Here is a 27,542-nt window from a genome sequence, read left to right as displayed (position 1 = left end):
CCTACCTTTAACAACTTTCAAAATATGGAGGTCATAGTTAGAAAAAAACTAGTGAAAATTGAACATCAGGGTTGCCGTTTTAAAAGTACGTTAAATTATGGACCCCCCTGGGGCCACTTACATAGCAAAGAGGTGTGACCCCTAAATTTATACCTGTCACAAAACTAGAAATGTCATACTACATTACCCTCTCTCCTTCCCTACTTTGAACCCCAGTTTCTCTGGAACAAAAAGAGGTACCCCCTCATCATTCTCTAGATTGATGGGGGGGGCAGGCGATCAAAATTAGAGGTGCTGTTACAACCTGTTACACATTGCTGAAGGCTTGTAGTGCCTCGGAAATTGGGTTTCAGGCTTTAGAAACCTCCACCAATGTGTACCAGGGTAGTTTTTTTTGATGGGCATGAGTTTTTTATGAGCTGACGATGGTTTAGCGATTACATTTTAGGGTGTGTTAGCCACAGGTGTCCCCCACTTGCACCTCTAATTTTGTTCACCTGTATTCCACTGTTGCTGATAAATTGCGTTAGAGGCCTCCCGCAATGTGTAACAGGGTAAATTTTTTGGATGGGTAGAGGTTTTTATGGTCTGACAAAGCCTTAGCCATGAAATTCTAGGGGGTAATATACACATGTGTCCCCCAGTTGCACCTCTAATTTTGTTCACCTGTACCCCCCCCCTTTCCCCTTTCAGAGAAACTGGGGTTCAGGTGTGAGAAGTCTCAGACAATTTGTTCAGGGCAAATCATTTTGATGGGCAGAGTTCTGATGATGCCTTAGTGATGAAATTTTGGGGGGTGTTAGGTGAACAGGTGTCCCCCACTTGCACCTACATTCTTTCGTTTGTACATCTTCCATTTCAGTGAAATTGGGATCAAGGTAGGGGACAGGGTAGTGTAGTGTGACATTTCTAGTTTTGTGACAGGTAGGTATAAATTTCACACCTTTTTGCTATGTAAGTGGCCCCAGGGGGTCCATAATATGTATGTTTAAATTTGGGCTTCTAGACACACCTACTTTTAAAACAGCAACTCTGATGTTCAATTTTCACTAGTTTTTAAAATTTTGACCCCCCAGATTTTGAAAGTTGTTAAAGGTAGGGAGAATAAATTTGGGATACTGATAGCTATAAGGGTCTTCTGCATACCCTGAAAACTTCAAGTTGGTACGACATAGTGTTTAGGAGATATGGACGTTTGTACTCAGAAAGATGTAAAGCTGCAGAACATGACATGCAGCATTCACACACAAACACAGCTATCAAACTTTTTTGCCTATGAAGTCATTGTACACGCCCCTTGAAATTTTTACACCCACATTTGTATACGCCTCCCGGATGGATTTATTTCGCGGGCAGTTTTATTTGATAGAACACTTGCTGGGGCATGTTCCAATTGCTTCAATGCAGTTACAAAGTTCTGCTACAAAATGGAGGCTATAAACAACATGGAGTCTATGATAAAATCATTTTCCTTCTCAATGCATTCAGTCTTTTCAGACAAAACAGGGCTGAGAATCAAGTTACAGCAACTGTCAGCACATGTGACCAAGGAAAATTCCTCTTTGATATATATTCTTTGTTAGAGAATATCTGACAGATCGTTCAACATATACTACACATTTTTACAATAAACACTAGCAAACCTCTCACAATAGTTTTTTTTTTATTAATTGCCATTTTGTTTATTTTTTAACAATTTGCTAATGTTAACACTTTTTTATGCAAGAGCAGTACAATCATTTTTGTTTCCCATATTGGGATATAGCTACATTTTTACAAAACTAGAAAAATACTAGCTATACTGTGGATTAGTTGATACAGCACGTATAAGAGTTTCACATTTCTTGTCTCCTAATTTGCATGGGACACTAACAAGGAAGGAAAAGGAGAAATGGATGTAAAAGCTGGAAGAAAGTACTCTAATCCAAATACAAATGTCGTTCCTACTTTTACCAGAGAAAAACTGGAAAAAACTGACTTGAGTATAAACCTAGGGCACAAAACATGGCTGTCACTGCTAATATTTAAAATAGTAATTAAAAAAAGACCAATAAGGTTTATGTCATACATGGAGGGTAATTTTGCACTTTTCAGTTGGTTATGATATATCTCATTCCTAAATTATCTTTTATGCATTATTGTTGACAACCAGTGGATGGCAGGCACTATGTACTCATGAAGAGTGTTAGGAACTGATTTATTAAAGCTCTCCAAAACTAGGGAATATACACTGTTGTAGGAGAACCTTAGTGGTCGAGCAAACCTGGAATTGATTAAAAACCATTAACCACCTGGGAGGTTAGCCCAAGCCTGGTTTGGGGTAAGAAAACTTGCTACAATCATTTACCCTGAACCAGGTTCGGGGTAGCTAAAAATAGAAACAAGTGTTACAGTGCAATCTGATTGTCATACAACATTGTATGACAATCGGATTACAATTAAAAACAAAAACACTTACCTTGTCTCCGCAGCTCCTCAGAAGACGTCTTCTGTCTTCAGTCTTCACCCGGCGTGTGCAGTGACGATGTCCGGAGTTTCCTGGTGACGTCACTGCAAGCGTCAGTGCGGGCGGGAGGCGGGGCGGGAAATTTAAATAACTTTGTATTGAATTCAATACAAAAGCTGTATTGCGTCCAATACAAAGAAATCTTTATATAATATATATATAATTTTATTATATATATATTATATAAGCTACTGTACAGTTACAATACATTATACACTATTTTTTTTTAAAGATTTTTTTTATAATGTTTTATAAAAAAAATTTTTAAAGTTTATTATTAAATTTATTAAATTTTGGACATATTTCGGTGAGTTATGCCTAAGAATTATAGCCTACAATCTAAAATAAATTTCCATGCAAAAAATTTAACGCTTTTTGCATGGAAGTACTGAAAGAATTAGAACACTCTTCGTTCACGTACGCATCCCTCGACGATTCCTGATGATGTAAGTGCATACGGCCCGTCGACGGGGGTCGTAGCGGGAAATTCAAATATTTTGTATTGGATTCAATACAAAGTCCTGTATCCAATCCAATACAAAATAATACAAAATATATTTATGTGGTTTTGTCTATAGGTATGTGACGTTGGACTCTACACTAGGGAGGTGTTTTAGAAAAATATAGTACTATACAGTATACCGAATTATTGAATTTTCAGTATTTTTTATTTATTTATGCATTCTTGTTTAAGCTGATTTTTGTGTTTTTTATTTAATTTTTTTATTAAAGTTAATTTTTTTTTACATGATTGTGTGTTTCAAACTTTATTATATTCGGAATATCTACTGGACCCTTGTTCAGACATATTTCTGTAAGTTACAGGTCTACAATTTAAAAAAAAAAAATTTCATGAAAAACAGTACAAAAATTAGAAATTTTGGTACAGAAATCCAGACAACAGTGAAATGCCCAGGAGGTTAATTGGCAATGTTTACATTCCTGGATCAACTCTATGACAAGTTTCTAAATATAGCCTACAAAAAGCCACCAGACACCAGGGAGATAGTTATTTGACAAAAGACATTACATGTCTCTTTTCTCAAATAGTATTACCTCTTAGTGGTTTTCAGCTTGATGATATTTCCATAAACAATGGGCCCGATTTAGTAAAGCTCTACAAGACTGGAGAAGATAGACTATCTTGGGGGAACACGGGTAATCCAGCAAACCTGGAATGCATGTATTATAATCATTTGCTATTAGTTGGCAAATGTGTACAATTCTAAACCAAATCCATTGCAGGTTTGCTGCATTACCCATGACCACCCATATTTACTGCAGAATTGCATATTGTTGGTTGTTTGAACTACTGGCATAAAACTATTTTGCAGAGTAAAATCCTTTGTTTCTCTCTAATTTGTACCATGATCCAGCTTTTACATTCCAACAGAGAGTACATGAGTAGATTTTTAAACATCAATTAGATTACCTAAATAAACCTATAATAAAAAAAAATCAAAGCAGCTAATAATTAATTTTTTTCACAAGGAATGGAAGTCTGGCTGTCATTTTGATCTAGCAGTCTCTATTTTAGGCAAAGAATTGACCAGAAACAAATATGGTCGAAAGTACACTTTCAAATAACATTTTTGTTTCGGGTCAGTGATACAAAGCCCCTAATTTAGTGAAGTTATCTAAGAATGGAGAAAATAGACCATCATGGTTGAACGTAAACCAGAAAACCTGGAGTGGATTTTTTTTAAGTTTTTAAAAAATGGCTATTGAATGGTAAAACATTGTCTGTGTCATAGCAGACTGGAGAGCAAAGTGTAAAAAAGGTTACTGTGCTAATTTAGTTATATGTACAGGTAGTCCCTGGGTTACATACGAGATAGGACTGTAGGTTTGTTCTTAAGTTGAATTTCTATGTTGGAAGTTGGAACAGGTACAATATTTTAATACATGCAATTAGGACAGATGTTTATCTCAACAAAAATTAGGCAGCGTGGTGTCAGTTACTGTATACAATCCTCACTGTGAGTTAATAACAAATAAAGCAAAAAAACAAAATGAAGCCTAGACATTAAATAACTTCTGAAACAAGCTGTGTTTTATATGCAAAAAACTACAGAGTTGGTCTTGGTCATTAAAGAGCTACAAGAGGTTGCAGCAAAAGACATTTTCTGTAAGTCATGCCAACCGCCCCCTTCCCCTCATTAAGCCTCTGTCCACAGGAACGATTAGGGAAGCCCCATTCGTATCTAGGAGGCATCCGTATGTTGGATGCCCTTAACTCGGGGACTACCTGTATGTGCCTCGAATGCTATTTGTAATAAAGAGTATGCTCATTTTAATTGCATGTACATGACTATAAATAGTCTTACTGCATTTCCACTGAACTTTCAGTAATTCTTACTATTATCTGCTTTGACCTAGTTGAAGGTTTAATATATCTGGCAGCTAAAAGCAAATGTATTTTTAAGAAATCCATTCTAGGATTGCTGGACCTCATAAGTTCTCCTATTATAGTGTATATTCTTTACATTTTAAGAATTTAAGTAAATGAGGCCCAAAATCTAATATATTTGACATCCAGATCATTTTTCTTAAAAAAAAACCCTATCCCCAAAAATACCTCTCCTCTATATGGCAAAATGATTTTCATTTATAAGCATAACATGTGAGTACTACTAATAATGGGCAAAAAAACAGGACACCTTTGTCCTTTTCTGGGTATAGTACTAATTAGTTACAGTCCATATTTGTCTCAGGTTTACTGAAACAAACGAAAATCTCGATTCAGCCCTCCAAGACATTGCAGAGGTGACAGAACTAGTTCTAGTAGCACATACAAGGCAGGAATCATGCCAGCAGCCTGAATCATCTAAAAGGTGAATTCAAAATATGCATGTATTTTGTAGAAATTCCTTTTAAATATCGGTTTAAAAAAAAAAAAAAAATGTTAATTCTGCTGCTCCTTACATTACTACAGGACACAATAGTGTGATAGGGGCAAGCTGAAGTAAGCTTAGTTAAAAACAGTGAACCAGACATTTAGGACACATGAAAATGTGTCAGATGCTGAACAATCTAACATCTCCCAGATTTACATTCCTCTCGTCAAAGGACAAAGTTTAACAGGGCATGTAACATGAGGGCATAGAAAGTGTTGTTCTTTTATGAGCTTGGGAGGAGCAGTTTGCCCAATAGTTTCATTTATTTATAGGATTTTAAACCAACTTTCCTCAACATCTTGTTATCTATGTGTGTGCAGCTTTCCAGGAACAAGATATAAATATAGTACAACAAATCACTTTAAATTTAATTTAAATTTGACCTAGCAAAGAGAGAATATATAAGTTGCCATTGATTAAATACATTTAAAGAATGTGAACTGCCTAGACTTAACCGATCTTTTAGTTTTTGTTACACACCTGAAACATTACGAGACTAAATCAGAACACCAACCAGGCAAGGAGTAGTTTTAGAACCAATTTAGTAATGACAACTTACATAATGTTTTAGCGAAAAGTCTGCCTTAACTCAGTGCTAAATATTCATCAGCTAAATGAAAAAAAACAATGATTTTCAGTAATCATAATCAGGCAGTTTTCAACTGCCATCCTATGTTCATTCAAAACAATGAAAGCTAGTTCCTGGTTGGCTTCTTTACCTATTGTACTTTATATGCTATTCTTCCTAAATAAAAATTACTAATAATCATAAAAACAAAAATTATTATCAATATGTACATACAGTATAATTATCTAACAAAGTGCATTATTATCAAAATACTTTTCAGAATCAATTACATATTACTATGAAACCTTATTAAAGTGACCCTGAAGGGAAATTTCATTTCTATACAGTTATGGGCATTGTATGCTGCCATCTGACACTCTCAGGTGTGTCAAACACAGTGTGTCCCCTGCTGAGTTTTGTGGTTCTTCAAGTGATGCTTATGAATTAAAAAAACTTTAAAAATGTTCAAAAACTTTCTGTGTAGCCTATAGCAAAGCACTACAGTTCAACAATCTTTATAATGTAAGTTTAAAAATAAAAAGAAACAATGCTATGGATAAAACCAACATTGTTTAAAAGCATTTATACATTAACTATATTATTGCCTAGGGGGCAATCAAATTTTATTCTAATAAATTTTATGATCCATTTTGATCTTTCTAATTTGATCACAATTTATTTTAATGAATATATAATGTTTGTATGCAATCATAGATTTTATTTTATATTTTTTTTTAAAGTACGTTTTTTATATAAAGTTTTTTATATTTTAAACAAAAAGTCTTAAGACACATGAACATCCTTTGAAAGCTCCTTGCCATGCACATGTTGCTTTCATCAGCTCCAGTGCCAGGATCCTTAGTTCTTTAGAGCTGTACATTTTCTCTTTGGAAATTTCGGACTACTGCTGCATTTTCATAGATAAGATCTGTTGGAACCTGATTTTCATAAATATTTTCTTCTGAAGGTTCCTCAATTAAGTCCAGCATGCACTTGTTGAGAAATATATATTGTTCCTAGAGAAAGATAAAAAGAACTTAGTAAAGATGCCCTTTAATACATCTCTGTATATAATATATATATATATAATAATGAAAAAACAAGACAGTTATACTAAAGAAGAAGAACGGAAAATCACTTTTAACAAGCCCACAAAAAAGTACATTGGCCCCTTTCAAATGCCAATGGCAACTCTAACCTATTACTATTTATTGTTATTAAATTGGTATTCCAAAAGCAACTAGATACAGTAAAGGACAGGCAATCATGCATGTATCAAAAAGTTGCTCATTTGAACTTTCTACGCTCACATTTATATTAAGTGAACTTATGTGCCCAATCTCAGGTGATAGAGGAGGAGGAAATGCTGGAGGTGCTTCCTTGACTGGGAAGGGACAACAATTATCAGTGTTTCTGTCAGTCCTAGTACTATTCCTTGGGTAGGTTTAGTCAAGGAACACCAGTGAAACCATGTAGACGTGCAAGCATTTCCCCATTCCCAAACTGGCCATAAACCGGTGGATAGTCAATTTAGGAGAATGTTAAATCCTATTTTTAATTTTTGAGGTAAAACTAGGTAGATGAAAAATGATCTTGATAGTTACACTATTCTATTCAAACCTTTTTTATTTTGTTACTTCCTGAAGATTTAATAAATTACATTGTCACAGTAACCTGAACTTCAAATACCTATCTTTTGTCAGTTCAGATGCTGCTGTGTCTATGGATATGTCACAGGGTTGTAGGAGTAGCCCCCAGCCCAGCTTCCCTCTGAAGCAGAATCAAAGTGCAGGAATGCCCATGGCTTGGCTAGAGCAAGAAGCTACTACACCAGGCACACCAGGACTAACAGCTTCTCTCTAAAGTTATGTACAAATGTCCAATGGTTCTCGTCCGATAATCAGCTCAGGGCCGATATGGGACGAGAATCTGGTGTGTGTACAGCACCCGTCGTCCATCATCGGAACAACCGCCCTGGTGGATCCACAAACGATGGACAGCGAACGATCATAATGCAAGGGAAGGGAGAGAGCGCACAGCAGGATGCCGCTCTGTCATTCTCCCTCTCCCCTCTCCATAGGGCAGAACGGTGCTGTATGTACAGCACTCGTTCATGCATCGTGCAGTCCCTAGTCGTTGGAAAGGATCATGAAAGATCCTTTCCAACGACTATAATTGCATGTGTGTGTGTGTGCAGCCTAAGTGTTGGATAACTTTAGAACACAACAGCAGAAGCCAGTGATACTCTGTACTAAATCCCTTACCTTAAAGAGATAAAGGTAGTGGACTTTGTTTACATTTCATAAGTTATACAAACAGCAGCTGTTACTGCATGGGCACTGACAACTCCCACATTGGGAAAAAGAAAACAAAGTCTGTTTATTTAAATGTAGATGTTGGGCCTGATTTATGAAAGCTCACCAAGGCTGGGGAGAATACACTTTCATCAGTGAAGCTGGGTGATCCAGCAAACCTGGAATGGATCCGCTTCAGGATTCAAAACATTTGCTGGCAAATAGCAAATGATTTAGAAAAAATCCATTCCAGGTTTGCTGGATCACCTAGTTTCACTGGTGAAAGTGTATTCTATCCAGCCTTGGAGAGCTTTCATATATCAGGCCCATAGACCTCATTTGATGTCTGGATATGAATTTGTGGTGTGAGCTCTAAAAATATATCTTGTTATATATAATCGCCCCATAATCTTTCCATGCAGACTTGTATTAAAATGTACATGGTTGTAGGGAAGGCTTTATGTGGACATGATGCTAAAAGGAAGTACACATTTTTTAGCAAAATAGATACAAAAACATAGAAAACTGAATACAGGTATTGTGGATGTACAGGTGGATTTGTGTAAACTTTGGAAATCTTGTGTTCTCTTTCCCACACTTGTCATGGTGGGATCTGATAAGGAGAATGGTATAGCTGTTATGCCCCGATGGTCATGAGAAAAAAAGCAGCTGGTAATATACAAAATATAACCTCATACTAACAAATGCAATTATTTTTTACAGTAAAATGTAACAAGGAGGTTTGGTGAAAGTGAGCTAGCAATGGTCATGTAGCGATTTGATTGGTTAAGATTAGTGTATAATTATTAACTCTAGATATCATGCAAATGAGTGCTGGCAGTGACAGAAGCCATTCTCTGGGCATGGTAAAAAGGAAAAAGACAGAGAAGCAGTCAGTAGGAGAGATGGGATTGCTCTTCCTGACAGCCCCCCTTATTGTTGACAAGAAATTAAAATCATTGCAAATTATAAAATTGTTGGATTTGTACCACAGAGAATTCTAGTGTTTTTGGTAAAGAGGTAGTAGATATAGTGTCAGCTAGAGTACAAGAGATAAATGAACCACTTTAGCATGTTGAGTTATATACACTAGAAGTAAAAACTTTTGAAAGAAATATAAGCCTGGTAAAAGCATTAGGATTAGAGCACATATGCTAAAACAGGTCTGGAATCATCCAGTTTGGTCAAGAGACCAAAGTTGGTCTAAATTTTTTGGTGCTATCAGAACCGGTAGACATCAGATCCTCCATCCTGCATATATCTGATAAATCTCTTTGAACTTCCATGAACTGAATGCCAAGCTCAGTTTTTTCTATTTGGCTACATAAGCGGGTATATCAGAAGCCTGGACTGAGAGAAGGTTTTGGTATGCATATGATAGTGTACCTCGTAGAGCAGATCGGGAAACATTCAATGGTTCCAAAGGTAGGAGTGGACTAGCAATATGGACCGCTTGGTGGTAAAGCACTGGGTCTGGAAATGCCATTCCACCACCCGCTTTGGGGGAGTCCCTGTATTTTGATGCTTAATCTTGGATTATCTGGATGCAAGATGAATTTTATGAACTCCACCAGAAATGTGGTCAAGATATTAGATGTATGGGTAAGCACTTTAAGAGGTATAACAATCTGGGCATTATGTTCATCTTTAAAATGTTACACCTCCCAAACCATGTAAATGTCTTCTGTCTCCATTTCTGGATATCCTTCTGTATATTGTTGTGGAGTGGGAGAAAATTAAGTTCAACCACACACCAGAGTTGTGCTGGAATTTGGATTCCTAGATATTTGATTGAGGAGGTGGCCCATTTAAAAAGAAAATTAGGGGACAATGAACTCTGGGCCTTATGGGAGAAGGATACATTCAGGGCTTCCAACTTCTCCAGGTTGATTTTATAAATGGACATTTTCGTGTAATGCTTGAGCTCCTGATGGAGGTTCGAAAGTGTTGTAGTAGGTGAGGAGATATAGAATAGCAGATCATCGTGTAAGCAGCGTTCTTGTGTTCTATCTTGCCTATTTGTACTCCCTACACGTTCATATTTGCACATAAAGGTGCAGAAAGGGTTCAATTGTGAGAATAAAAAGTAGGGGAGAAAGGGGACAGCCTTGTTTAATTCCAGTTATAATTTGAAAAGGCTTTGACCGTTTTCAATTGAACCTAACTTGTGCCCCCAGGCCAGATTACAGTGCTCGAATCCAGTGTAGAAAGCGCGTGGGAAGGCCCAGATTCTGTAGTGTCCTATGTAGGAATGTCCAGTCTACATGGTCAAATGTTTTCTCCATATCTGTGGAGAGAAGTATGAGTGTTGCGTGACTGGGCGTAGTCGGCTATATTCAGTGTACGTGTGGCATTGTCTCTGGCCTCCCGTGACGGGAGGAAACCACTTTGTTCTGGCTGTATAATGTTATTCAGGACAGGTGCCAATATACTGGCAAATAATTTCAAATCGCAGTTGGCATTTGCTGTATCCCCCGAGGCATTCTTTATACTAGGAATGTTTGGCTTTAGGAGCATGGGCTAACACTCTGCCACAATGGTTGGCGTGTTCATAATAATAATGCTTACATTTAAGGACTTGAGATTTGGCTTTGTCATGATTAAGCACATTGATTTGGTCTTGTGTCTCTAGCAATCTGGATTCCATGTCTGCCATGTGTTGTTTTTTGTGTCTGGTTTCCAAGTGATGTACTTCAGTAAGGAGTCTGGTGAGTTTCTCACTTCTAAGTTTCTTGAGCCTGCTGCCCTGCTGTATGAAGAAGCCCCCAATATAGCATTTATGGGCTTCCCATATGTGAAGGGGGTTATCACTCGATCTTACATTTTGATTAAAAAACGCCCGAAGCTCCTGTTTAATTTTAATTGGGACATCTGGCATATCCAACAACAGGTCATTTAGTCTCCAGGCAGCATGTTTAGGAGGTTGGAATTTAGTGTGGATCAAAATGGAGACCAGTGCATGATCGTAAAAGGAGATCTCTCTGATTTCCAATTTTTGATCTGTAGGAATAGCACTGTGCGATATTAGAAAAAGTATATTCTCGAATATGTTTAATCCACTGGAGAAAGAAGCGTAGTCACGTACTGGGTGATGCTGAATGCGCCAGATGTCAAATAATTGGTGGTCATGAAGCAATGATTTCAGACTTTTATGGAACGAAAAAGGAAGATGAGAATGACCCTTGGATACACCTTGTACTGGGTTGAGTGTTATAATAAATTCTCCCCTAAAAATGACATTACCCAGATCAATTCCTTCTAACAAATCCAAAACTCCTTCCAGAAAAGGAATTTGATATACATTTACAAAAATGAACATCTGGGACGCTATCTTCCCCTGTACTATGAAGAATGTCACGCGCAGAGAGACAGGTTCACTAGGGGGTGCATCAGCTTGCACAGAGGTGGTGTGAGCCCTGAGAAGGGCCAAGGCGCAGAGTCTAAGCAGTAACCAGGTATTCTCCAGAGCCTCTGATGGTGAGGATGTTGCGCCGCTGGGTACTGCCAGGTTGCAGTCCTTGGGCACACCAAGGTGGACAAAACATGGTACTAAATAACAAAGCAGAAGGATAGTCAAGGAAGGCCGGGGTCGAGACAGGCAGCAAGCAAGAGAGGTCAGGTCAAATGCAAGGGGTCAACGCACAGGGAACACAGGAGACACTGGGATCAACAGGAGGCACAGGTGACTCCACAGACAGACAGGAACACTGGAACAGCACAGGAAAGTTGGCTGGGAACCAACGGACTGGACAACGAGGGGTTAATGCAGGAGCTGGACAGAGGACACACTGAACTAAGCACCAGGTGAACAGGAACTAGCTCAACAGAATTAGGGGCTCGGCACAATAGAGACACATTGCATGAACACTAAGTGCAGTCTGTGAGCTAGGTAAATAGCCAGGGCTGGTCAAGATTGTATTTTCTGATTGGTCAGCAGATTGGATGGAATTGATAAAGCTTGGAAACAGAGGCACGCCCAGCTTCAGAACTGCCCGCATAGGCAGGAGAGAGGCGTCTGCGCTTTCGTGAGGAAGTGGTAAGTGTGAGAAGGAACCTGCCGTCTGGGTCAGTTTTCAAAGAAAGAAGAGTCCTTGGATATGGACCTTTTACTTGGTGAGCTCAAACCTTGGGTATTAATTGAGGTAAATTGTAATGAAATTTCCAACATGTAGTAATACAAAATATGAGGTGCGTGTACCAATAGACTTAGGAGAAAAATGGGTAAATTTGCAGGAAAAAGAAGTGCTGTTGTTGTAAACAGACTCTAAACACTGAGTAATAAAAACTCAAACCTCTTAGTGAAGTTGACCAACCTATGTAGGGGTAGTGCAATCAATGGCGCGCACAAAGCAGAAGGCATAGCCGCGACCATCGGGGCATTATAAAAACATTTATATCAGGTAAACCACCACATCTATTATTTATATAATCCAATGGGGGATCATGAATCTAGCAAGACATAAATACAGGCAAAATGAATACTATAACATGTTAAACGTGTATAAGAAGGACATTATGCAGGATACATAAGCAAACCTTATAAAACTATTCAGTATGGTAAAAGTGGTTGCGTAACTTATCTACTCTGCTTCCAAAAGTGGAAGTCCTGATCCTGTCAGGAAAGCGTCCCGTATGGGATAACGTGTGCATCCTGTGGTGATGAATGTTAGAACTAGGGATAAGTGAGAATGCTGTACTTATCAGCCCGGTGACCGCGGGAACTAAACTACAGATGAACTCTCAATGGAGAAACTTCATTAAGAGTTCATCTGCAGTTCCACTGCAATCCCCGGACACTAGAGGTTGATTAACCTCTAGTGTCCCGGATCACAGTGGATTCTCAGGGCTGCATTCGTTCATGCTGCCCTGGGAATTCTGTGTGCGATCCCCGGCACTAGAGGTTAAATGGGGACAAGTCTCCCCATTCAAAACCTCCAGTGCTCTCTGATTTGCTGAGGAAGCTTTCATTGGCTGCACTCATTGATCAGCAAAGCCCGCATTTGCCGCGAGATTGAGTTTTGAGTTTTAAAAACTCACTCATCTCTAGTCAGAACAAGTTGCCCATGTTGACTGTAGTAGGGAGAAGAGTTCACAGTAGCAACTTTTATGGAGGCTGTACCTTAAATCTTTCAATCCATGTAATCATTAGCTTGGGAGGGGGCCCAAATGAACAGAATTGAACCACAGGCTCTCGTATGTAATAAGTTCCAGAACAAAGGAGTGTTATAAAAAGGATTATGTCACAATACCTGTCGGTTCCCGCGGCGCTCCCCACTAAACCGCCCTGCAGTGTCCTGTGCATGTCTGCCTTATCAAGCTGCCAAGTGCAGCACTCGCCCTCTGTCTCTGCCTAAATATCATGCAGCACTTCCTGGTCCCACATGTCTGTGGGCAGTCTTGCTCACACTGACACAGCACAGGAAGGAACTCCCTAAAGGGGCAGTGACTATTTAGTCTCAGCAGTATTGGAGGCTGGTGCTGTGACTTTGTACCAGCTTCCTTGCTACTCTGCATTGTGCCTCTTGTTATTGATCTGACCCGTGCCTGGACTCTGACTAAGCCTGCTGACCGCCTGCCCTGACCCGTGCCTAGACCCTGACTATGCTTGCTTGCCGCTTGCCCTGACCTGTGCCTGGAATCTACTCCTTTGGTCTGCCACCTGTCTCCACACCCAGGCCACTCCTGCTTTTCCCCTTAGGTGGGGTGACCTCAAGGGTCATGACCTGGTGACCCCCAGCAGCAAAGAGCCCAGTGGCCTACAGACTACTGGCCCATCACCACTCATGGGGTGCCCTGGTGAAGACCTGGTGACACTTAGACTCTGCACCTTGGGTGATCCTATGCTACCTGTTTGGCGGGGCCCTGAGAGATAAAAAAAAAGTGAAAAAAAGGTGAAAAAAGTCCTCCACAAGTGAAATGAGCTTACAACTCGCAGGCTGTGGAGAAATGAGCGATTCTTGCCCTTGGGGGAGAAGCAGGTCTCATCCGCCATCTGTTGGTGGAAGATGAAGAAGGCCTGGATAGCGTGTTTATTGGTTCTTCCAGACATTCTAGCCAATTCTAGGTACAGAGATGGGGTTAGCACCCAGAAAATCAAACAGGGCCGGCAATTGATCTGGAGTGTGGAGAGCAAAAGTCTGATACATCAGGAAAAAGCAGGATCTGGATAACATCAAAGTCTGCTATGCTTTACAGAGGACAAGTTCTTTAAGCGTACAAAAATGGATCCTGCATAGGACCTCTCTTGGATGATCACTTGTGTTCCTCCTTCTTGGACCTACCTAAAGCACTCGATCCAGCTCTATTGGATCTCCAGCTGGTCAATCCAGTATCAAATTATGAATAGCCTGAGCTTTGGCCCTTAAATCCAGATTTGCTCTGGCTTCTGGTATGCCACATTGCGGCATACCGTATTCTCTTAGTCCTCCACCCTTAAAGCTAGTGAAGTTAAGAAAGATCTTACTTGTACATGCGAGACCTCAAAGGCGGTGATCCTGCATGCAGCCTGCGTAGAGGTCACTTCTAGAGCAGATACTTTCAGGTTTAAATGCAGTGATATGATGTTGCAAAGTCTGCATCTCACTTTTCTTTTTTTGAAAAACTATAATTTTTATTGAGTTTCCTCAAATTATAAACAAAAGGTATTAACAAATATATGAAGGTAGCCAAGAAATACAAAGTAATACATATTAACAATTTCCAGGAATAAAAAACATACATATGACTCTTGTAGTGCATCACAGATTTCAGTAGAAAGTAGAATAACATATTAGTGGCAGACAGAGTCCCAAGGGGCCTAAGCAATTAGGATGAATAGGAGCTAACCATAATTTTTAAATTTCCGTTTATTTGTTGAAAGAATGCATGGTAGACCAAGAAGCGAGATGATGCAAGTGCATTACTAAATAATATTTAGGGAAATCTGGAATGCCTAGTCCTCCTCTTTCTCGGAGGGAGCATAAAATTGATTTAGGTAGACAGTGTCACTTTTATACCCAAACAAAATTAGGGGCTTCTGCCTGCAATTGTCCAAGTGAGGACCTAAGAATCGGTATTGGCAGTGTTGCAAAAACTGTTTTGGCAGGATGGACATTTTAATTAAAGCTATGAGGCCAAAGAAAGGCAATGGCAAAGTATGCCATTTTTGTATAAGCTGTCGAAGGTACTTCAAGGACTTTTATACTTTACCTACAGCTAACTTGTTAAGTTTATGCATACCATCTACAACTTTACGAACTAATGAAATAGTAGGGTTAGCATAAAGTGACCGCTTCAATTGTTCCAGGGATGCCTCAAGTTGTATGACCAGGGCTAATTGATCTTTTTTATGCTTAGCAGATTCCACAATGCAATGTTCCCCGAAATAATGCTTTATGGGCATCCCACAGCGTGGAGGTTTGTGCTACCGATTGTGAATTTTCCTGGAAGTAAGCATTCAAAGAAGTTTGTAGGGCCATTTTAGTGGGGGGATATTTAAGCAGAAAGTCATTAGGTTTCCAGTGGCATTTTCTCACTGGAATTGTACCTAGTTTCACCTCCAGAACTACAGGGGCATAGCCCTCAATGTGGAAACATCTACACAACAGTAGCCTAGTCTAAAATGTGTATGATGACGATTAGAAAAAAAGGTTTAATTGGTAATCCATGGGATGTTAAATACGCCATGCATCTAGTAAACCAGAGCGATGAAAGAGGCGTCTAAAACTAGCTGAGGGCCAAGAGACAGTGTGAGGTCCAATGGTATCAGCCCCACTAAGGAGTATGAGGCAAATTAAAATCACCCGCTATAAGCAGGTAGTTATGTGACAATGAAGATGCTATAGCAAGTACCATTTCTAAAAATGTAACTTGTGCCATGTTGAGTGCATAAATATTGCACAGTACAACCTCCTTTGCATGTAACCAACCTTGCAAAATAATATATTGACCTTCTCGGTCTAAAATGGACATAGTGACCGAAAAAGTACTATGAGCATGAATGAGTATGGCTACCTTAGCTGACCTTTTATTTTTACATGGCGCTCAGAACACAGTTGGGTACTGCCAGTTAGCAAAATTAACTCTGCCCATTTTATTTAAATGTGTTTCCTGAAAAAAAAGCAATGTCTGCTTTTTGGCTCTTTAATTCCTGTAGGGCCAGTTTACGTTTGATATTGGAATTCAGGCCTTTGACATTAAGTGATAGTAATCTAACCATAGGGTATAGGGTAGGTCCATCAAGTTCAATCAGTAGGGAAATGAACATATCTCAGATAACCCTATAAGACATAGTTGGTCCAGAGGAAGGCAAAAAAAAACCCTGGTACAATTTGGATCAACAATCTCTGTTATCTTTACTTTAAAGCCCTAATACCCAGTTAAATGATGTGCTTCTAGAAAAGCATCTAGCTTTTTCCTAAAGTAATCTATAGTAGTTGCTAAAACTACTTCCCCAGGGAGTCGATTTCACATTTTCACAGACCTTACAGTGAAGAATCCCTTCCTTATATGGAGCTTAACCTTATTTTCCTCAAGATGCAAGAGTGCCCTCTTGTTCTTTGTAATGATTTCAAAGTGAATAATTGGAAAGAGAGTTCTATATATGGACCATTTATATATTTTTGCAGGGTGATCATATCCCCCCCTTAAACATCTCTTCTTAAGAGGGAATACATTTAGTTCAGCTAATCTCTCCTCATAACCAAGCTCCTCCATTCCTTATTAGTTTAGTTGCCCTTCTCTGCACTCTCTCCAATTCCACAATGTAATTTTAGTGAACTGGTGCCCAAAACTGGACTGCAGATTCCAGATGTGGTCTGACTAATGTTTTGTACATGGGCAGCATTATGTCTCTCTATCTCTGCAGTCTATTCCTCTTTAAACACAAGAAAGTGCTTTACTAGCTTTAGCTATTGCATGATGTTATTAAGTCTATGATCTACCAGAACCCCCAGATCCTTTTCTATTTCTGACCCCCCCAAATGTATTCCCCCTATACAGTATGTGCATAACTTTACATGAAATGTCATTTGCCACTTGGCTGCCCAAATAAACAGTACATCCAGGTTTCTTGTAGATTATAGACATCCTGTATGGACTTAATTAGAGAACAAAGTTTGGTCTCATCTAAAAACACAGAAATATTACTTTTAATCCCATACTCTATATAATTTATAAATATGTTAAACAGTAAAGGTCCAAACATTGAACCCTGGGGTTCACAACTAATAACCTTAGACCATTCAGAGTATGAATAATATATCACTATTCTCTGGATGCAGTCTTTGTGCCAGTTCTCTATCCATTTACAGATTGACTTTCTAAACCTATTGACCCTAACATGCATATTAAACGTCTGTGGGGTACGGTGTCAAATGCTTTAGCAAAGTCCAAGTACACTGCTACTCCACGGTCTACCTGTTTACTTACTTCCTCATAAAAAGAGAATAAATTTGTCAACTTTGATTTTTCTTGAAGCCATGCTGACTATCACATTATTTTCTAGCAGAAACTCCTCTATGTGGTTCTTTATCATTCTCTCTAGGACGTTTCCAACTAACTGGTCTGTAGTTACCTGGTAATGACTTTGCTCAGTTAAAATAACTGAACTCAGCTTTTTGAGGACACGTGGATGTAATCCATCGGGTTCTGGTGCTTTGTCAATCCTAATTTTGCCCAACTGTTTCTCAATCATATCCATTTTGCCTTACTTTCTTTTGCAATCTGTCTTTTATTTCGATGTTTTGCACATTTTATCTCCTTTTTACATCTTTTGTTAAATTTTTTAAAGTTTATAAATGATCGAGGTGATCCTTCATTTTTATATTTTTGGAAGGCCCTTTTTTTGTTCCTTATGGCTTTTTTAACATCAGCCGTGGGCCACACAGGTTTTAATTTTAGCCTCTTGAACTTATTACCCATTGGAATATATTTTCAGTGTGCTTTTGTAGAACAGACTTTAAACATTCCCATTTCTCTTTTGTGTTCTTTGAGGACAATATTGTCTCTCAGTCCAAGTCACAGAGTGTCTCCGTTAATAATGGACAATCTACTCTCTTAAAATTAAATGTTTTTATCTTTCCTGTTTTTGCTTCCTGTTTACAGCTTACATTAAATGAAATCATATTATGGTCACTGCTACCCAGAATCTCTTTTATATACAGATTTGGCATTAACTCTGCATTTTTAGTTGGGGCTTCTAAAAACTGTACCATAAAATTATCTTGTAATAAATGTACACATTTCCTCCCTTTTGCTGTTCCTGTAGTGCCATTACTCCAGTCAATGTCAGGGTAATTGAAATCCCCCACGATTAAAACATTTTCACTTTTTGCCGCTTTTTCTATCTGTGCTAGTATTTCATCCTCTATTTCTTCCTTAGCACTGGGGGGCCTATAGCAGACTCCAATAATTAATTGTGTATTGTGCATCCCTACATTCAACTCCACCCATATTGTCTCAACCTCTTCGCTTGTTCCATCAGCAATTTCTTCTTTCACATTCACTTTCAGATCACTTCTCACATACAGACACATACCACCACCATTTTGTTTGACTCTGTCTTTACGAAGAGAGTATAACCAAGAATATTGACAGCCCAGTCATGTGAAGAACAAAGCCAGGTTTCAGCAATGCCAACTAAGTTATAATGCTTTTCACTGATTAAGGCTTCCAACTGCCCTATTTTGTTTGCCAGACTTCTAGCATTGGTGAACAGGCTCCTTAAACCATTGCTGCATTTACCAGCACTGTTTGACAAATCCTTTTGTTTTTCAGTACAAATAGTACTGTGCAATCAAATGTTGTGTGTAACATGGGAAGCTCTTTTTATTTATCTATAACCCTCCCCCCAACATTCCCCAATCCACCGTCCACTAGTGGCTGACCCCTGACTAACCTTTCTGCCACCTTATTTAACTGTCCCACCCCCCTCTGTCCTAGTTTAAATATCCCTCCACCATTCCCTTAAATCTTTCCCTTAGCACAGCAGATGCTCTTTCATTTAGGTGCAAACCATCTCTGGCATACAGGTTGTATGCCAGAGATGAGCATCCTCCAAGCGTACAAGTAGAGAGAGGTGAGGGAGGGTCAGCACAGAGAAAGAGACCTAAAAGAAAAAGAAATAAACAAACAAAATAAACACAAAAACATTTGGCAGAGGTAGCCAAATCATCTCAGCGGGGATCACATCCTTGTCCAAAGGTCTTTCTGGAAACAAGAAAAATACCAGAGAACAAAAACAAAAATGAACAAGGATGGGATCCCAATGTGAGGCATAGGAGGAATCTGGTCAGCCAAAATAGTGCCCACCAGCATGAGGGGGGTTCCCAAGGGGAAAAAGTAGTACAACCTGAGTAATTTTCGAACATAAAAACTCCCCTTCCAGCCTGTCAAAGTCAAAATACTAAATAAGTATCAGGGATCGGGCAATAAAGCAAAACAACATACAATATTACTAGAGGTTAAGGAGACCAAGTACAAAGACTCATAGCTCACATCATATAAGAATCAAGTAATCACATGAAATAAAAGGATATGAAAGTCCATTTATGGTATTCAAGGCAATCAGGTATGTGAAGATTGAGGACGTGGAAAGTTTCTTGCCAGTGGAGAGGTCCAATTACGAGGAGACGGCTTCCATTTGCCAACTTCTTGCCATCTCTCAGGGGCCGCCCGAAAAACCAGGAGAGGGTCCCATCCGGAAATCAAAGGACAAGGTATCCCAAGGTCTGCACAGAGTTGTTGAAGGTCTTCAGGATGCTTGAGAGTCACAGATCTGCCATCTGTCTGTCTGCCAGCTGTCAGGATAAAGGGGAAGCCCCACCGATAAGGGATGGAACAATCACAAAGGCATGTATGCAATTGCTGAAGAGCATGACATCTCTGGAGAGTGGACCAGGAAACATCAGGAAAGATTTGTAGTTGCGCCCCATCAAACGCGATAGTTCTCATATTTTTAGCTACACGCATGATTTCTTCTTTCAAAGGGTAATCTTGCAATCTGTAAAAAAACATCAAAACAGGTGGTCACAGGGCTCTGTGCACTCTATCAAACCGTATGGCAGCAGCATGTGGGCGACCTAGGATGTTGTTGAAAACAGCTTGGTTTACCAGAGGAAGGTCGGCCTGCTGGGTAGCTTCTGGAAGGCCTCACACTCTAATATTGTTACGCCTAGATCTACTTTCAAGGTCTTCAAGGTGAAGCTTAAGATCTCTAATTGTTGCAGCTTGGGAAGAGACCTGGCCTTGAAGTTGTAGAACCTAGTTTTTAGTACCCTGTAGATCAGGGGTGCCTAACAGGTGGATTGTGATGTCATGCAGAGTGTGAGGGAGATGGAAATCCCCGGGTGAAGCAGGGCTGCATGTGAGGACTGAAGCCAGCTCCTGCGATGGTGAAACTGCCAGAGAGGGGATCTGATCAGAAGCCGGAGGATAGGAGCAGTCAGCTGGGGAAGTCGCCACGTGGACAGGCGCCATCTAAAAAAAAAGTTAAAAAAGCCAGAGGGAAGCCAATGAAGCCAGAGTGGAGTGTTCTTTGGTCCCAGAAGCAGGGACGGCTCTGATTGCGTTGTTTCCTCATCAAGTAATTTACAGTGCCCAGTATGACTTGTTTGGATGCAGGCTGGTGCAGAGCTCGTTCCCCTCCATCCCCCTTTTCATAGTGCCTGCTATGCAGATAGCTAGAGAGTTCATGTCATCTTAGGTTGGCAGATGAAGTAGATTGCGGGGATCATGAGGAAACTGACGCGAAGGGGAAGATCCTGTGATGTTGGTGAGTATCGGGGATGCACGTGTGGGTGCCATCTTGGCAGAGCCCTGTCCCGCGATCTTGGCAGAGCCCTGTACCGCGATCTTGGCAGAGCCCTGTACCGCCATCTTGGCATTGTCTGCAGGGCATTTACTTGGAAGCAAAGCAGTACACATTTCCCCAAAGACCAGAGATTTGCAACAATACAGACTGAGTTGGACATTTGCAAAGTGCAGAGAATTAGTAGATACAGTCTCCACCTTAAGACATTGTTACTTAAAAAAGGCATAGCTGCCCTCCCCCCTAAATTGAATTGAATCGTGTAGAATAAATACTTCATAATTCACTTCTAGCCCCACCATTACACCATTTCATTCAGAATCTCTCCTTCTCTACCCTTCCAAAATCTTTGTAGTAGGCTCTCTCCTTGCCTTACCTTTTCAGTAGCTACATGACCTAAATGGGAGGAATCACACTCCTCCTACATGCAGCCTCTTTTACACGAACAGATCAACTCTCATTCCCAGAGGGGTGGGGCTTTTACAATCGGAGGTGCATGCGCAGCCGTATCCATCCTGTGCACGCACCTTAGCAACCTGGGGATGCCATTTTGCCTGCCTTTTTTAGGTGGGCTCCTTCACACCGACAGCCCTTCGGCTGATGCAAACTCTCCTTCTCATCTAACCCATGTGAGGACAGTACATTCACCAGCGGATTGCAGCTATTTTTAGCTCTGGATTTCGTTCTAGGAACACGTGCCTTCCAGGTAAGCGTGACAAAATATATTTATTACCACTTTTAATATACTATACACTATAATACACTATATTTATTCCCCTTACTACTGTGAATATTTTCCTATATATATTTCATGCATATGAAGAAATATATATTTTCTCCTCCCATACTTTAACCTAACCATAACATAGTGTATGATGCTATAACCTATATCGCTATATTTTGTCCCATAAATAAAAATAGTGTACTATTTTGGAAAAATTCCCTACCTATCAAATCCCTCTGACTTGGGTTCCCTAAAATAGAACTCTTTAAGAGGATCATTCATTCTTCAACCGTCATCAAAATTTTGGTGTAACTATTTCGAACTATGTAATTATGTATGAAGACTGTTTCTTTTTGAATACATAATTATAAAATCCTACATTTGCATATGTTTCATTATACTGATAATATTATGATTACTGGAGAACTAAATTATGTTACTAAACATAAAAAGGGTGGAAAGTAAATAAATACAAAATCCAAGACCCTGCACCAGAGTTTAAGTTGTTGGGTATGGTATGGTTGGGGCCTGTGAAAAAAAATACCTGAGGTGATCAAGAGCATTGAAGCATACAAAGAACCCACTACAAAGAAAGGGGTACAAACCTTTGTGGGCCTGTGGGGGTTTTGGAGAGCCTTCATCCTTCACCTGGGACTAATTTCTCAAGCCCATACACGATGTTGTGAAAAAGAAGAAATCATTTGAGTGAGAAGAATTACAAGAAGCAAAATGTCTCAACATAAGGGACTAGGATGTTAATCATCCTTTTGAACTGGAATCCACTAAAGTCAATGATATTGCACTATAGTAAACAATGTAGGAAAGGCAAATACCAATAGCATTTTGGTCAGAACAGCTGGTGCACAGACTTCTGCAACTTCTTGAAGCCTTTTAAGCACTATGCCACATTGAAAGTTTTACTGCACAACAAGAAGTCAAACTGAAAACTGGTTTACCCATTGCTGGATGGGTAAAGGACAATCAGTAAGGAGCTAGGAGCAAGAACAGGTGCGGCCCAAAATCAAACTTTGTGTGAAAAGTGGAAATGGTACCTGCAAGAGAAAACCAATATGCAATCTAAAGACGTATCCAGATTGCAGTAAAGTATGGCAGCTGCAGTGACCTTTGAGGACCCAGCTCCAGGGAGGGTCATCGAGCAGTCTCCACCTAGAAACTCCTTCATATGAGCAACTTACTCTTGACTTGCCTGGTTAACAGATGGTCTACTCACTATCTTCAAGGAAGTATGCATATGGGTGGCTGCTGCATTTAGACCACCAGATAAGACTATCCTGCATAAACAAGAAATGGGGGGGGGGGATCAAGCCACTATGCTGAATTGCAAGGTGTAATCATGTTGATTCAAAATGCTACTGAAGATGACAAAGTGATTGTTTATACTGACAGTTCGGCAGTATTTAAAGGGCTGACACAATAGTTGCCTGACTCGAGGAAGAAAATATAGCAAACAAATATTTTTTTCATATTGCTTATCATCCAAGAGCTGCTGGACTCATAGGCCCAGATTTATCATGCAAAATCAGAAGTTCCCGCATATTCACGACCTGACATCGGACCCATCTAACCTATTTATCAAAGTATTTTAAGACGCTGAGAATATGCTGGCAACATTTATGAACTGAAATGATCTGGCGCTACGAGGCGCACATCTCCGGCAGCTTGACCCTAGCGAGCTTGCATTAAAAGTAATTCTTTCCCTAACAGATCATTCTTTCAAATGGCACACATCTTCTAGTTAGCATAAATAAAAATGTATGATTCATTCCAATGTTTAAAACATATATAGTAGCTTAGAAATAGGCATATTTTTAAATCACCTAATATTTTTGGGTTCTGAAAGAGTTAACTGATTTTAGGCGAATGCCTAAACGCTTATGATGCCTGACCCCCGAGGATCCTGGTGATAAAGTACTCTGGCAGGCGAGACCTCGCTTTTGTATTTTTGTATTAATTAAAATACAAAAATATATATATATATATATATCCCCTATATATATATATATATATATATATATATATATATATATATATTTTTTTTTTTTTATTAGGTAGCTGTTCACTGGTGTACACAGTCAAATCTAAAGGATCATAGTAATAGTAATTGATTATGGAATGACCAACTCAAAAAAACAAACAAACAGCCAAACTTCATAGACTGTGCACAGTAAAATTACAGGTGAATTCGTAGCAGTTGTGCACATAAAGATGAGCATTAATAAGGGTGTCGTCTAATGTCCTTTTTGCTTTGTCTTTTTATGGAGGAGGAAGAGGAGGAGGAGCAGCAGCTCCTATTTGATGTGTTATCCTAATCTACAGTAGTAGATTAGGGAAATAAATATTTGATCCCCTGCTGATTTTGAATGTTTGCCCTCTAACAAAGAAATGACCAGTCTATAATTGTACCCAGTGCTCAAAAAATGAATGTGCATTGTAAAGAGTGATAAGTATTTGATCCCCTATCAACCAGTAAGATTTCCAGGTATCTTTACTGTATGCAGGTAACAAGCTGAGAATAGGCGCACCCTCTGTAAGGGAGTACTCCTAATCCAAGCTTGTTTCAGTACCTGTATAAAAGACACCTGTCCAGAGAAGCAATAAATCAGATTCCAAACTAGCCACCATGGCCAAGACCAAAAAGCTGTCCAAGGATGACAAGGAAAAGGGACAAGATTGTAGACCTTCATAAAGCTTGACAGGGCTACAAGACTATCGCCAACCAGCTTGGTGTGAAGGTGACAACAGTTGGCGCGATAATTCGCAAATGGAAGAAACACAAAATAACTGTCAATCTCCCTCAGTCTGGGGCTCCTCCATGCAAGATCCCCCCTCGTGGAGTTGCAATGATCATGAGAACGGTGACGAAGCTACCCAGAACTACACAGGGGGAACTTGTCAATGATATCAGGCCAGCTTGGACCATAGTCACCAAGAAAACAATTGGTAACACACTGCACAGTGAAGGTCTGAAATCTTGCAGAGCCTGCAAGGTCCCCCTTTCAAGATAGCACATGTACAGGCCCCTCTGCAGTTTGCCAGTGAATATCTGAATGATCCAGAGGAGAACTGGGTGAAAGTGTTGTGGTCAGATAAGACCAAAATTGAGCTCTTTGGCATCAACTCACCATGTTTGGAGGAGGAGGAGGAATGCTGCCTATGACCCCAGGAACACCTTCCCCACCGTCAAACATGGAGGTGGACACATTATGCTTTAGAGTTGTTTTTCTGCTAAGGGGACAGGACATCTTCACCGCATCGAACTGACAATGGGCGGAGCTATGTACCGTCAAATCTTGGGTGAGCACCTCCTTCCCTCCGCCAGGGCATTGAAAATGGGTAGTGGATGGGTATTCCAGCATGACAATAGCCCAAAACACACGGCCAAGGCAACAAAGGTATGGCTCAAAAACAAGCACATGATGGTCCCGGAGTGGCCCAGCCAGTCTTCAGACCTTAATCCCTTAGAAAATCTGTGGAGGGAGCTGAAGGTTAAAAGGTCAAAACCTTACTGACTTGGGAAGGATCTGCAAACAGGAGTGGGACAAAATCCCTCCTGAGATGTGTGCAAACCTGGTGGCCAAATACAAGAAACGTCTGACATCTGTGACTGCCAACAAGGGGTTTGCCACCAAGTCACTGGGTTTTTGAGGGTTCTTTTGTTGTTATTCTGTCTCTGACAGCTACAATGAACCTACCATTACAATTATAGACTGGTCATTTCTTTGTCAGAGGGCAAACGTACAAAATCAGCAGGGGATCAAATACTTCTTTCCCTCACTGTATGTTGCTACATTTCAAACTTTGCATACCATTTAGCACAATATCTGCTTTTGTTTTTTAAACTTTGGATATTTCAGTGTCCATCTTGCAACTGATAAGTCAATGTTAATGCTATGTTATTGTGTTTGTAGCCATATTGTTCATTGCAATATTATGTCTTTAATACCACTAGGGATAAATGACCGAACATGCAATGCAGCCGTGAGAATCCTCCTGCCTCCCTGAGCACGTGTAAGCCCTCATTTAACCCCTAATGCCCGGGGATCGCTCACTGACAGGAGGATTCCCATGGCTGTCATGAATGCAGCCGTGAGAATCCACCCTGCCCGCAGATCGTGGGCACTAGAGTTTCTTGATTTCCTTGATCTTCCGATGGGTCCACAAAATCAGTTTACCGAAATTTTGCGAACCCATCGGGAATTCGGGGAAATTTTTGCAAGAATGTCAGAGGCATTCTTGCTCATCTGTAATTACCACCTTTAATTGTTTGTTCTGCATAAATATTTTCTAATTCAGTTTTCCATCCTTGATAGGTCCAAATTGCATATTGGTTTTGTAGGTATTTTTTGAATGCAATATTTCTTGGGCCATTTTTGAAATTTTTTTTTTATTTTGTCAGGTAAATTTATTGGTGTCTGTGTGGTCTTTATTTTTTAATCTGACCTTTTTGAAAATGTGGTTTTCTTGAATAAAGTTGTTTTATAAATTTTTTAGTTTTATTTTTAAATGTAATCTTTTTGGGTGATTTAACAGACCAAAAATTTAACAAGTAAAATGTGTTTATTTTTCAGCATTTCATTTCTATAAATTGTTGAAAGGCCAAAAACAACACAATGGTCTTATTAAAACTCAGGTGTTTGATGCGCATTGTTGTGCGCCAATGCGAACCCGTGCACATATTGAGATGCACACATGCACATATTGAGATTTGGCCAAGCATTGCTCATGCAGCCTAAAAAGCATGAATGATACAATATAGCACCATCTAGGTGCCAACAAAACATGATTTAACATTCTGCTTAACACATCCTAATAATTGAATCTATTCTGTAACTGGATGACAACATCCATTTGCTGGGAACCTCTGGCAAGCCTCTGGAATGTCACATGACGGACATTTGTGGATTTGTACATTTGTGGATGATATTGCTTCTGGTTAAAGAAGGTGTCCGCTTTTATGTGCTGCCACTGCCAAGCTGATGTTATGAAGTGAATTTTTAGTAGTCTCAAATGGCATTCAAGCTGCATAAACACCCTGAAAAGCATTAAAATGTGTTTTGCACAGTAAATTTGTCCCTGGAAGTTTTATATACTAATACTATTTGAATCATGTAATCACCTAAATAATGCATACAATCCAATATTTAGGAGTGCTTGACCCTGCTTGTGAGCTTATCAATAAATGTGGTTTGATGTTGTGCTTGGCAACCTGGACCTCCTTCCATCACCATCAGATGTGCTAGAATGAGTATGCAATAGACCTTGACAGCTAATTGACAACTTGTTTGGACAGGAAGTGGAAGTGTGCTTGTATACAATAAGGCTAAGATCAGGCAGCACACCACAATGAGAACACCATACACCAAATTTAGCCTCTTGGATATAAGTCCCACAGACAAACTTTGTGGGTCCTCCTGGGCCCTCCCAGCATGCAGGCTGGACACATCCTGTCCACCTGAGCCACACCTGGCCTCAGGCTCTAATTTCTCCCCGACTCAAAAGGCAGGTGTATTTTTATCAAAAGCTAGATGTTCCAGAGCCATTCTCAAGTTCTGCTTCAGAAAAAGGGACACTCTGGCCCTGGAAATGTTGCATTTCTGTGGCAAAACAAATGTGCCTCCAGGGGTAGATGATGCCACATACCCTGAATATTTGGCATCATATATTTAATCTTATTTTACATAGAATACTGTACACATATTGTGTATGTACTGGTGGATTCGTGTAAACTGCCTGGTCTGTGTCCTT

General features: G+C 39.7%; 1 protein-coding gene across 3 annotated transcripts in view; it reads right to left on the bottom strand.

Moving 5' to 3' along the window:
- Positions 1 to 1,646: 1,646 nt before the first annotated feature.
- Positions 1,647 to 27,542, bottom strand: part of LOC140340209 (receptor-type tyrosine-protein phosphatase H-like) — a 362,696-nt gene continuing 336,800 nt past the window's right edge. For all 3 annotated transcript variants that reach the window (XM_072425256.1, XM_072425257.1, XM_072425258.1), the window contains one exon: positions 1,647 to 6,987. In XM_072425256.1, coding sequence (XP_072281357.1) covers positions 6,838 to 6,987 — 150 coding nt within the window. In that variant the 3' untranslated portion in view covers positions 1,647 to 6,837. The remainder of the gene's footprint in view (positions 6,988 to 27,542) is intronic.

Source organism: Pyxicephalus adspersus, chromosome 11 (assembly GCF_032062135.1).
Source record: "Pyxicephalus adspersus chromosome 11, UCB_Pads_2.0, whole genome shotgun sequence".
NCBI lineage: Eukaryota > Metazoa > Chordata > Amphibia > Anura > Pyxicephalidae > Pyxicephalus > Pyxicephalus adspersus.
Note: the sequence above shows the minus strand (reverse complement) of the source record. Positions and strands in the feature narration are given on the sequence as shown.